We start from the raw sequence: 13641 nt of genomic DNA on the forward strand, positions 1-13641 counted from the left end.
GTGCACTAAATGTTATGGATTGATTGTTATCATGTATTGTCTTTCTGCTGACTGGTTAGCATGTAACAAAAAGCTTTTCACGGTACCTCTGAACACGTGACAATAAACTAAACTAAACTGAACATTAATTTATTTGATTGTGTAGAAAACCGTCTTTTTTTTTTTACTGTAGGTCAGCTTTTGGGTTGTCCGAGAGATTCTCACTGCGCAAACACTAAAAATAAGAGCAGAAGTTTTGAGCCACTATGTGAAAACTGCAAAGGTATATCAATGATTTCTTGTGCAATATCTCAGTGATTATTCCTGTTAGCTTAATCAAGTTTAGATTTTGTTTTTATTTACAGCTATTCTACATTTGTCTCAATTATAGAAATTATATGAGTCGAATAACCTCCATGCACTAATGGCTGTCGTATCTGGATTACAGAGTGCACCCATCTTCAGACTTACAAAAACATGGGCGGTAAGTACTAATATGCACTAGTAAGGGGAGACATTGTAACGCAGCAGTAGAGTTGCTGCTTTACAGTGCCAGAGAGCCTGGTTTGATCCTGACTCTGGGTGCTGTCTGTATGGAGTTTGTACGAACAAGGTGGCAATCTAGAATTCTGCTGAGTCCGTGATAGTTCTGAACATCTTAAGCATTATTAGAGCTGCACTGCTTGTGGTATCTGCAGTGTGATTCTGAACAAATCTGTAGTGTGATAGAAGCTTTCCATTTTTCTGGAATGCAACTCTTAATAATTCTTTTCACTGTATCTTGGTACACATGATAATAATAAACCAATATCAATACCAAAACTGTGACCTTTTCCTCCTATGTGTAGGAAAAAAACTGCAGATGCTGGTTAAAATCGAAGGTGGACACAAAATGCTGGAGTAACTCAGCGGGTCAGGCAGCATCTTAGGAGAGAAGGAATGGGTGACGTTTCGGGTCGAAACCCTTCTTCAGACTGATGTCGGGAGGGGGAGGGACAAAAGAATGTAGTCGGAGACAGGAAGACTAGTGGGAGAACTGGGAAGGGGAGGGGATAGAGAGGGGAAGCAGGGACTATCTGAAGTTAGAGAAGTCAATGTTCATACCGCTGGGGTGTAAACTACCCAAGCGAAATATGAGGTGCTGTTCCTCCAATTTGCGCTGGGCCTCACTCTGACAATGGAGGAGGCCCAGGACAGAAAGGTCAGATTGGGTATGGGGGGGAGTTGAAGTGCTGAGCGACCGGGAGATCGGGTAGGTTAAGACGGACTGAGCGGAGGTGTTCAGCGAAACGATCGCCAAGCTTGCGCTTGGTCTCGCCGATGTAGAGAGGTTGACAACTGGAACAGCGGATGCAGTAGATGAGGTTGGAGGAGGTGCCGGTGAACCTCTGCCTCACCTGGAAATACTTTTTGGGTCCTTGGATAGAGTCGAGGGTGGAGGTAAATGGACAGGTGTTGCATCTCCTGCAGTTGCAGGGGGAAGTACCTGGGGAGGAGGTGGTTTGGGTGGGAAGGGACGAGTGGACCAGAGAGTTTCGGAGGAAATGGTCTCTGTGGAAAGCAGAAAGGGGTGGAGATGGGCCGATGTGACCAGTAGTGGGATCCCATTGGAGGTGGCAAAAATGTTGGAGGATAATATGTTGTATGCGACAGCTGATGGGGTGGAAGGTGAGGATAAGGGGGACTCTGTCCTTGTTACGAATATGGGGAGGGGGAGCAAGAGCGGAACTGCGGAATATTGAGGAGACCCTAGTGAGAGCCTCATATATAATGGAAGAGGGGAACCCCCGTTTCCTAAAGAATGAGGACATCTCCGATGCCCTTGTATGGAACACCTCATCCTAGGTGCAGATGCGGCGTAGACAGAGGAATTGGGAGTAGGGGAGACTTCATCAACTTCCCATGCAGAACTCACTGACTTCATCAACTACCCATGCAGAACTCACTGACTTCATCAACTACCCATGCAGAACTCACTGACTTCATCAACTTGACTGCATTGGTGCTACCTCTTGTACCCATGCAGAACTCACTGACTTCATCCACTTACATACACGACTGACTGCATTGGTGCTACCTCCTGTACCCATGCAGAACTCGCTCACTTCAACTTCACTAATTTCTATCCTGCTCTCTAATTTACTTGGAATATCTCTGACATCTCCCTACCGTTTCTGGATCTCACTAGCTCCATCACAGGAGACAGACTATTGACTGACATCTACTACAAACCTACTGACTCCCATAGCTATCTTGATTACACTTCTTCCCACCCTGTTTCCTGTAAAGGCTCTATCCCCTACTCAAAATTCCTCCGTCTACGCCTCATCTGCGTCCAGGATGAGGTGTTCCATACAAGGGCATCCGAGAGGTCCTCATTGTTTAGGAAACGGGGGTTCCCCTCTTCCATTATAGATGAGGCTCTCCACTATAGCCATTATAGATGAGGCTATATTGAGTCTCCTCAATATCCCACAGCCCATTCCCAATCTGACCTTTCTGTCCTGGGCCTCCTCCATTGTCAGAGTGAGGCCCAGCACAAATTGGAGGAACAGCACCTCATATTTCGCTTGGGTAGTTTACACCCCAGCGGTATGAACATTGACTTCTCTAACTTCAGATGGTCCCTGCTTTCCCTCTCTATCCCCTTCCCCTTCCCAGTTCTCCCACGTGTCTTCCTGTCTATAACTACATTCTATCTTTGTTCCGCCTCTCCCCTGACATCAGTCTGAAGAAGGGTCTTGACCCGAAACGTCACCCATTCCTTATCTCCCGAGATGCTGCCTGACCCGCTGAGATACTCCAGCATATTGTGTCTATCTCTACCACCTACACAGGCAAGAATGACAAATGCATGGAATGTTGCCATCAGTATGATTTCCACTGAGTTGTATCTTCTGATAGATATAAGCAAATCAGGAGAGAATCTTGAGAGGAATAGGGATAGGCTGTAAATAATGCTTGAACCTCCCTTTAGACTTTAAGAGAGACAGCGCAAAAACATGCCTTTCAGCTTACCCAGTCCAAGCCAACCAGCGATCACCCCACACACTAACATTGTCCTTCACACTAGGGACAATTTGCAATTTTATCAATGCCAAATTAACCGATAAACCTGTACGTCTTTAGAGTGTGGGAGGAAACCGTAGTACCTTGAGCAAACCCATGGGTTCACAGGGAGAATATACAAACTTCGTACAGACAGCAACCGTAGTCAGGATCGAACCCGGGTTTCTGGCACTGCAAGTTAGTAGCTCTCCAACTGTACCGCCACTGCCTCCCATATTCCCGAAATGTTTTTTTACAAAAAGTCTAATGAGCTATTGGATACCTGCAGATTTTTCCCACAATATTGCCATTGTTTACATTTGTTATGCAATGACTAATTGCAATGGCTAGCAATGACTAAATATTGCCACACTGTTTATTTTTCATAACTTTGTTTTCACAGCTTTTGAGCAGAAAAGATAAAACAACTTTTGAAAAATTAGAATATCTTATTTCTAAAGAAGATAATTACAAAAGGCTCAGGGATTATGTTAATAGTTTGAAGATGACTCCATGTATTCCATATCTAGGTAGGAATGATTATTTTGCATTTTTCAAAAACAGCATATTGTGTAACTAACTGAGAGAAATCCTGGCAGATGAAGTTGAAAATAACTATTGATTATAATTTGACTTTTTCCAATTTGTTCGCTTTTGTTTCAAAAATGTTCAACTGGAATGTTCATTTTGCTATTGACAAATGCAGAAATTAATTGTATTTTAACTGTCAATCGTCATTTAAACATTATGCCCGTCATAGACGACAATAGTATGGTTGTGCAGTCTCATGTCTTGTGGGATTAAGTGTGACTCTGACACTAACGAGACGGCTTTGGCGATTGTCTTCAAAACTGCTGACTGCCTTCCTAGTGGTTGTACACCAGCCAGTCCTGTCACTGGCACGGGTCTTTGGGGGCTAGGCCTGATGGTCCTTGATACAGTCTTTGAACCACTTCTTAGGGTTCCTTTGACCCTGTGACAGAACTTCATACAGGAGTTCACGAGGCACGCGGGATTCATCCATCCGGATCACATGGCCTGTCCATCTAAGCTGGGCTTTTATCATCATTGTTTCGATGCTTGTGAAGCCAGACCGGTCCAGCACTTCCATATTGGTCACCCTGTCTTGCCAGCAAATTCCCATGATGAACCTTAGAGAGCGCATGTGCATTTCTCAAGCTGGCGGATGTGTTTCCTGTACAAGGTCCATGTTTCACATCCATACAGCAAGGTGGAGAGTATTATCTTTGTAACCTTTCAGCCTGGTTGGCAGCTTGATGTGGTGGTTTAACACTGGTGCTCGGAGTTGACCAAGGACTTGACTGGCCTTGCTCTTTCTGGTCGATATTTCCTTGACCAGCGAGCCATCAGAAGATATCACACTGCCCAAGTACTTGAAAGCATCAACTGTTTTCAGCTGTGTGTTGTCAATGTGTACACTTGGTGGTGCTGAAGAGCCTGGGGCTGGTTGGTGGAGGACTCCTGTCTTACTGAGTCTGATATTAAGACCAAACAGCTGTACCGCTTCTGCAAATCTGCACTCGATTTTTACCATTATAGATATTTGTGAATTATGTAAATTAAAAAATGATCTCATCCATTAAGCTGGTGCCTGTAGTTTATGCCTCCTATTTCCCAATATTAGTTGTGACAATGGAAAATAGCAACAGTAACAATTTGTGCAATGCTCCCCATTAGAGGGAGAATTTAAAGGATTTGTCTTAAAGCGTGGTGATTGTGGTGACCAATGTGCTGGTTGAATTAATGCCATGATAACCAAAACACTTCTACTGACAATGCACAAATTCTCCCATACATTTAAAAAGCATTTTTCAAGGTAATAATAATAATATGCTTTGTGAATATTCATTCATGACTGCATACGGTATGTATTCATTTAGTGTTACTGTGAATATTTGATAGCAAGTGTATGTAGCGCAACACGGTGTGGGAAACTAAAGAAAATGCATGTTTCTGACTTACGGACAGTTCTCAGGAACAAAAATGTTCTGTAACCTAGGGACTTTCTGTAATGTGAAATAAATGTAGAATTTGAAACAGGAACGTAAACATCTATAGACCTCCCAGGATCTGAGTAAACTGCCTGATGAACTATTGTTCAGTAGAGATATTGATTTTATTGCAGAAAATCACATAAAATTAGAAGAGCAAGTTAAAGCTAATTGTCATTTACTATTTCATTGACATGAATGTATTTAAATGTTTCTTATGTTCTTGTGTTTTATAATTATTTTGAATCATACTGATATCACCAGGTATATTTGGAAAGACCTCTCAATGTTCAGGCATTTGCATGGAAGTAATTGTTGGCGTTAAGCAGATCCGTTTTAAACCCCTGCATTTACTAATTAGCAAATGGTGGAGGATAGAAGCACACATTCACTGTCTTACCATTTAACTGCTGCCCTTTTACCTGCCTCCACCACCTCAGGTTCCAAACACTATTTCCAGGTGATTGGGGGTGATTACATAAACATTTTCATTGGAGAATCCAAATGCTGGCTGTGAGACTGCTTTGTCAGATGCCTCTGAACTCTGGCAATTTGTGCTTAGTTTTTCATCTAAGATGCTGGTGGAATTAAATTCTCAATTAGCTAAAGATAATTAGCCATGCAGCAATTGTAAATTGATTGAAATCATTTTCAAAAATTAGTGTCTTGATGTTTGCATAGCAGCCAACCTATTCAGAGAAACCATGTTTCTGATGTTCTAATGTCAAAATTGTCCAGAAGAGTATTGAGGTTTTCCATTGTGGCTTTTCAATATTTTGTTGTCTTGAATTATTTATGAATAATTTAATATAATAGTTATAGTACAGGCACAGGCACTCGTAATACTATTTGCAAAAGCAGGTTTAAAAAATCGTGATTACAATATAATTTTGCTTCTAATTAGTGTTGGATCAAAGCAAACCATTTGTATCAAACATCAGAGGCAAGTTCAAGTTCTACATTCTTTGGATGCACTTCTTTTCTTATGAAGTTCTTGAAAGAATTCAAAACACAAACCTCCCTTTATACAAAGCATCAGTATAGTTAATCAAAACAAAATAAAGTTACGAATTTGTACAAAATAATTTGTTCAATAAAGGTGTTGAAAAACTTTTGCACAATTTGAACATTTAGTTTTAAATCTTTTCATCTAATTCAGGGCCAGTCAGTATTCATAATCTGAAGAAATAACTTAATTGTCCACAAGGAGTTTAACCTTCAATCTGTGAAAAACATCAAATATTTATTTCAATCTAATCCTTAAGTAACCATCATTAAAATAAAATATAATGGATCCTTGGATGATAAAGTTCATATCCCATATTTTGCTTGAGTAGCTTACAACCCAAAGGTATGAACATTGAATTCTCCAACTTTAGCTTACTAACCCCCCACCTCCTTCTCCCCCCCGCCTCCCCATCTCCCTTCCTCCCTCCCCCCTTCTTCCCTCCCCCTTCTTCCATCCCCCCTTCTCCCCTCCCCCTTGTCCCCTTCCCCCCTGCTCCCTTCCTATCCCCTTCTCCCTCCCTCCACCCTCCCTCACCCTTTCTTTCTCCCACCCTCCCTCCCTCTCTCCCTCCACCCCCCTTCTCCCTCCACCCCCCTTCTCCCTCCCACCCCCCCTTCCTCCCTCCCACCCCCCCTTCCTCCCTCCCTTCCCCCCTTCTCCCACCCCCGTCTCCCTCCCTCACCCCCCCCTCCCCCCTCCCACCCCCCCTCACCTGTATCTACCTATCCCGTCAATCCTCCTCACCTGTATCTACCTATCACTTGCCAGGCTTTGTCCCACCCCACCTCTCTTCCAATGAGTTCTTTCTCCCTCTTTCTATTATCAGTCTGAAGAAGGGTCCCTATCCGAAACAACACCCAACCACGTTCCCCAGAGATGCCGCCTGAGCTGCTGAGTTACTCCAGCACTATGTCTTTTCGTGGAATAAAGTTGATGGGTCAGACAGCAGATTATTAAACAATTGTCTGTTTTAATAAAATATAGCATTAATATATATATCCAAAGATTAATCATAGCATTGTGGTTTTATTGGGTTACAAAGTATTCTGGTTAAATTCATCTACCTTCTGTATCAGAAAGTAGCACTCCCTTTATAGTGCAAGTTGTTCAGCACAGTATCAATGAACATTAAACATAAATGCACATAGCACTTTTAGAACCTTTGCTTTCTGAAGTATTTTATAAGGTAATGACTCCTTTTACGTAGGTAACAAGTTAAATGATTTTTCAACATTGTAAAACATAATGCTTTTTGAACAAAGCACATGATCTGTTTTTGAAACACTCCTACATTTTTAGTTAGTTTTTTATGATCATATTCGTGGGGGGTGGGGGGGAGGGGATATAGGTAACTTGTCTACCAGTGTGTTATTCAGCTTTGACCATCATTACTACGCTTTTAAGAGAATATGAACCCCCTCGAAATTCAGCCCAGTAGAGTCCATCTTGATACTTGCTGCGATAATGACCTCCACGATACCATACTCCATTCAAATTACAGTGTGCGCAGGCATTGTACCACCAGCCACCTTTATGGAAATGGGCACAATTACCTAAGGAAAGAACAGGAAGTCAATTATATATTTTGCAGCATACTGTCCCAGCTATTTTATACCGTGGATCTAAAGTATTTGGGAAAGCAGGAATAGGACAGGGGAAAAAACATTTTTCTGGTTAAAAGAATAGTTAATCTGATGAAATAAAGTATTTGTGTCTTTTACAAGTTCATTTATTCAACCTAACTGCATAAGACAATTAAAATGCTTAAATCTATACACTCTCCCTATCATATTTAACTATCGTAATGTAAATCTGAACATTCAATAGGACCCAAAATTTCAAGCTAGTGCTGTGGACCTAAACATCAAGTTTGCATTTACCTTTTAACACATTCCATGGGGTCAGTTTAACCTCAATAAGCATGTTAGATCCTCAGTGGTGCAATCCAGTTCAATGGCAGGACTTTACACTTATAAATGCTGTCATGTCAGAGCAAACCTTGGCTACAAGCCTACCAGTAAAATCTTTGACAACCATTTAAATTGTTCGTCTAATTTATCCAGCTAGATCCAGCAGATATTTAAAAAAATTAAAAATCTGGTCAGAAATAACCAACATATTATCAAATATTTACTATATACATTAATAACTTGGATGAACGGATTAAAAGTGACATTAGCAAATTTGCAGATGACACAAAGCTGGGTGGCAGTGTGAACTGTGAGGAAGATGCTATGAGGTTGCAGGGTGACTTGGGCAGGTTGTGTGAGTGGGCAGATACATGGCAGATGCAGTTTAATGTGGATAAATGTGAGGTTATCCACTTTGGTGATAAGAACAGGAAGGCAGATTATTATCTGAATGGTGTCAAGTTAGGAAAAAGGGAAGTACAACGAGATCTGGGTGTCCTTGTTCATCAGTCACTGAAAGGAAGCATTCAGGTACAGCAGGCAGTGAAGAAAGCCAGTGGAATGTCTGCCTTCATAACAAGAGGAGTTGAGTATAGGAGCAAAGAGGTCCTTCTGCAGTTGTACAGGGCCCTCGTGAAACCACACCTGGAGTATTGTGTGCAGTTTTGGTCTCCAAACTTGAGGAAGGACATTCTTGCTATTGAGGGAGTGCAGCGTAGGTTCACGAGGTCAATTCCCAGAATGGTAGGACTGTCGTACGTTGAAAGACTGGAACGACTGGGCTTGTATACTCTGGAATTTAGGTTGAGAGGGGATCTTATTGAAACATATAAGATTATTAAGGGATTGGACAAGCTAGAGGCAGGAAACATGTTCCCGATGTTGGGGGAGTCCCGGACTAGGGGCCATAGTTTTTAAGAATAAGGGGTAGGCCATTTAGAACGGAGATGAGGAAAAACCTTTTCACAGAAAGTTGTGAATCTGTGGAATTCTCTGCCTCAGAAGGCAGTGGAGGCCAATTCTCTGGATGCTTTCAAGAGGGAGTTAGATAGAGCTCTTAATGATGTAGGAAAATAACTGCAGATACTGGTACAAATCGAAGGTATCACAAAATGCTGGAGTAACTTAGCAGATCAGGCAGCATCTCAGGAGAGAAGGAATGGGTGACGTTTCGGGTCGAGACCCTTCTTCAGACTGATGTCGGGGGGCGGGACAAAGCTCTTAATGATAGTGGAGTCAGGGGATATGGGGAGAAGGCAGGAATGGGGTACTGATTGTGCATGATCAGCCATGATCACAGTGAATGGCTGTGCTGGCTCAAAGGGCCGAATGGCCTACTCCTGCACCTATTGTCTATTGTCTATTATTTATTTGGTTAATATGGTTGACTTAAATATTTAACTTCGGTTAAATGGGTGGCACGGTGACGTGGTAGAATTGCAGTCCTACAACGGCAGAGACCCGTGTTCAATCCTGATTACGGGTGCTGTCTGTATGGAGTTTGTACGTTCTCCCCGTGATCTGTGTGGGTTTTCGCCGGGTGCTCCGGTTTCTTCCCACACTTCGAAGATGTACAGGTTTGTGGGCTAATTGGTTTGGTCAAATTGTAAATTGTCCCTGGTGTGTGTAGGGTAGTGTTAGTGCGTAAGAATCGGCGTGGACTCTGTATGGCCAAAGGGCCTATTTCTGCGCTGTATTTCTAAACTACACCAAACTAAACACATTTAACCGATTCAGATGTTTAATAAACTAGAGCAACAATTTAAAAAAAAATTATGAGCAGTATAACTGGATAGTGGTCTTGGATAGTTTACCCAGTTAAATGCTGCATCTTTGCATTCTGGAGCTGGATTGTATGGAGAGCCTGGCAATGGAGCTCATACTTTAAAATGCAGTGAATATTGCCACTGATACGTCTCGCTGTAATTACATAGTCCTGCCAACAGTGCGATTATAAGGCCTCTGTTTTGGACCTTACTGCTACTCTGCCAATTCGATTAGAGAAACGTTGTGAGCCTATCAACTCCATGTCACTGTTACTTCCCAGATTTTACTACGTTTTTTAATCTCATAGAATCCTACAGCATGAAACGGGCCCTTCGGCCCAATTCGACCATGCCGACCAAAATGCCCCATCTAAGCTAGTTCCATTTGCCTACATTTGGCCCATATCCCTCTAATCCTTTACTATCCAGGCACCTGTCTAGAGTCATAGAGTGATACAGTATGGAAACAGGCCCTTCGGTCCAACTTGCCCACACTGGCCAACATGTCCTAGCTACATTAGGTCACCTGCCTGCGTTTGATCCCTATCCCTCCAAAACTGTCATATCCATGTACCTGTCTAACTGTTTCTTAAATGATGGAATAGTCCCTACCTCAACTACCTCGCCTGACAGTTTGTTCCATACACCCACCACCCTTTACGTGAAAAGTTACCCCTCAGATTCCTATTAAATCTTTTTCCCTTCACCTTGAACCTCTGTCCTCTGGTCCTCTATGCATCTACCAGATCTATACCTCTCATGATTTTACACACAAGATCACCGTTCATCCTCCTGCACTCCAAGCATTAGTCCCAGTCTACTCAACCTCTCCCTATAGCTCAGACCTTCTAGCCCTGGCACATCCTCATAAATCTTCTCTGTACCCGTTCCAGCTTGACAACATCTTTCCTACAACATGGTGCACAGAACTGAACACAATACTCTAAATGCGGCCTCACCAACGTCTTATACAACTGCAACTCGACCTCCCAACTTCTGCACTCAATATTCTGATGAAGGCCAATGTGCCAAATGCCTATCTGCAACTTTACCTTCAAGGAACTACTCCGAGATCCCTCTGCTCCACAACATTCCCCAGAGCCCTACCATTCATTGCGTAGGCCCTGTCCATGTTAGACTTCCCAAAATGCAACACCTCACATGTCCTCTCTATTAAATTCTATCAACCACTTCTCAGCCCACCTGGCCACCTGAACGTAGAACAGTATAGCACAAGAACAGGCCCTTCAGCCCACAATGTCTGTGCTGAACATGAGGCCAAGAATATCTATTATCTACCTGTGCACAATCTGTATCCTTCCACTCCCTGCAGATCCATATACCTATTCAAAAGCCTCTTAAATGCCACTATTGTATTTGCCTCAACCACCAAACCTGGCAACATGATCCTCGGCGTAAAAAAAAAGTTGCCCCACACATATTTAAACTTCGCCCCTCTCACCTTACAGCTATGCCCACTAGTATTTGATTTTTCCATCCTCGGAAAAAGATTCTGGCTGTCTACTATGCCTCTCTTAATTTTATATTCTTTTATCAAGTCTCTCCGCAATCTCCGGCATTCCAGAAAAAACTATTCAAGTCTGTCCAAATTCTCCCTGTAGCCAATGTCCCCTAATCAAGGCATCATTCTGAAGAAATTTCTGACCCAAATCATCACCTATCCATGTTCTCCAGAGATGCTGCCTGCCACCACTTTGTTTATTTGTTTGTAAAGCGGCATCTACAGTTCCTTGTTTCATGGTAAACCTCCGCTACACCCTGCATGCAATACTTCAAATGTGGCCTAACCAAAGTCCTATAAAGCTGTATCATGACTTCCTGACTCTTGTGCTCAATGTCCTGAACTATGAAAATAAGCATGCCATATATCGTCTTTAGCACTCTATATTCACATGTTGCCAGTTTCAGAGAGTTAGAGTCATAGAGTGATACATCGTGGAAACAGGCCATTCTGCCCAACATGCCCACACCGGCCAACATGTCCCGGCTACACTAGTCCCACCTGCCCGCGTTTTGTCCATATCCCTCCAAATGTGTCCTATTCATGTACGTATGATCAGCAAAGTTATAAAAACTGTTAACAATACTGTCAAGCAGCACTTGCAGGTAATTTAGTCACTGATGTCCATTTTGGTTTCAGCCAAGACTCATTATCTCTAGATTTCAATATCACCTTGGTTCCGATATGAATAATAGAGCTGAATTACAGAGATGAAGTGAGTGTGACAGCTTTTGACGTTGACACCATTTGAGTAAGTGTGACATTAAGAAGCACCATAAGTAAACATGAAATGACTATGAATCCATTGGAGCACTCTTCACTATTAAATTCAGACCCGACAAGTAGGAGATGTAGTCTTTGTTGTGGTCATTCATCTGGCTTCAGAACATAGTTGTAAAATGTACAAAAATATATAATCTGCTTATATAATATATTTCCCATTGTAAAGCCAAATATAGAGTTGTTAAATGATTCGTCTAGGTTATCAATGTCCATCAGGGAAGACGTTTGCCATCTTTAGTCTATATGGACCCACTAATGTAGTCGAGTCTTAACTGCTTCCTCAGTGTGGGCAATTAAGGATGGTCAATAAGTACTGAAGTTAATAAGGATGACCACGTCTGGTGAACAAATAAATAAAGATTTACAGTGTTTGTTTTATCACAACTTCACCAATATTGAAGTCTGCTCCCAAATTCAATAAGACCTTGAAATATTTAGGCTTGGGCTGACCAATGCAGCAAATAACATTTGTGCCACACAAGTGAAGCAGTGACCATCTACAACGAGAGATAATCTAACTATCTTCCCTTGATGTTCAATATCACTACAATTACTTAATCTCTTAATGAAAACATAAACTCTAAAAATTTAGTGCCTTAGCGGGCCAGCCAGCTGCTTTTTGTTCAAGTTCCAGCATCTGCGGTCTATTGTGTCTCCACATACAGAAATATGTCCATCTATAAAAATCCAAGACTGAGGTTTCAAGTATTTTGCACCGTAACTTGTTACCTGACTTCTCAAAACCTACCTGGCATTGACCAAGCACAAATCAGGAATCTGATTATTACTCTTCACTTGTCTGATTTGAAGGCAACTTTAAAAATAGTCAAGAACACTGGCATCATTCAGACTTCATTAATCTATACTCCAGCCATGCCTCATTAATCTGTTTCCACTATTGCCTTCCAGTTGCAAAAAAACTTTTTATTTTTTGCAAGATGCTTAAGCAATGTTATAAACTCTTAAATAAATATGCTTTTGTTGGCCTTTCCTGACTGATTTCCAGCAAAACATGTTGAAGCCATAAATTCCCTTGGTGGAACATGCTGTTTTTCAATATCTTGTAAGCCCTAAATTGCATTTGGCTTCGAAATGCATGTGTTGTCATAGACACCAATGGTTTATCTGTTAACACTTTTAGCAGGTTTTACCAAAAGGTCCAGCTGAGAACTTGGTAAAAAAAACCTGCTTCATTAATACATTATGGTACTTTGTAATCTTTTAATTTAAGTGCAACTTTTATTTTGCTTGAATCATGTTATGTGGATATCAGTTCATTGCAAAGTTCCTAATATGCATTTTAAAAAGTTGTTGAATTCAAATCTAAAGCTCACCATTTAAAGTTGTAGGTTAACAAAGTTATAACAATTGAAATGCAGTTAGATCTGGTACCTGTTGTCATTTTGAATTGCTACATTTTATAGACAATAGGTGCAGGAGTAGGCCATTCGGCCCTTCGGGCCAGCACTGCCATTCAATGTGATCATGGCTGATTATTCACAATCAGTACCCTGTTCCTGCCCTCTCCCCATACCCCCTGACTCCGCTATCATTAAGAGCTCTATCTAACTCTCTTTTGAAAGCATCCAGAGAATCGGCCTCCACAGCCTTC

General features: G+C 41.8%; 2 protein-coding genes across 6 annotated transcripts in view; one reads left to right on the top strand and one right to left on the bottom strand.

Moving 5' to 3' along the window:
- The window catches only part of ralgps2 (Ral GEF with PH domain and SH3 binding motif 2), a 252065-nt gene that overhangs the window by 105111 nt on the left and 133313 nt on the right, over positions 1-13641 (top strand). For all 5 annotated transcript variants that reach the window (XM_078407415.1, XM_078407417.1, XM_078407419.1 and 2 more), the window contains 3 exons: positions 173-262; positions 371-463; positions 3431-3557. In XM_078407415.1, coding sequence (XP_078263541.1) covers positions 173-262; positions 371-463; positions 3431-3557 — 310 coding nt within the window. The remainder of the gene's footprint in view (positions 1-172; positions 263-370; positions 464-3430; positions 3558-13641) is intronic.
- angptl1a (angiopoietin-like 1a) overlaps positions 6839-13641 on the bottom strand; it is a 41315-nt gene continuing 34512 nt past the window's right edge. The window contains exon 5 of the mRNA XM_078408005.1: positions 6839-7601. Within this exon, the coding sequence (XP_078264131.1) occupies positions 7417-7601 (185 nt within the window). The 3' untranslated portion in view covers positions 6839-7416. The remainder of the gene's footprint in view (positions 7602-13641) is intronic.

The sequence above is a fragment of the Rhinoraja longicauda genome, chromosome 11, assembly GCF_053455715.1.
Source record: "Rhinoraja longicauda isolate Sanriku21f chromosome 11, sRhiLon1.1, whole genome shotgun sequence".
Lineage (NCBI taxonomy): Eukaryota > Metazoa > Chordata > Chondrichthyes > Rajiformes > Arhynchobatidae > Rhinoraja > Rhinoraja longicauda.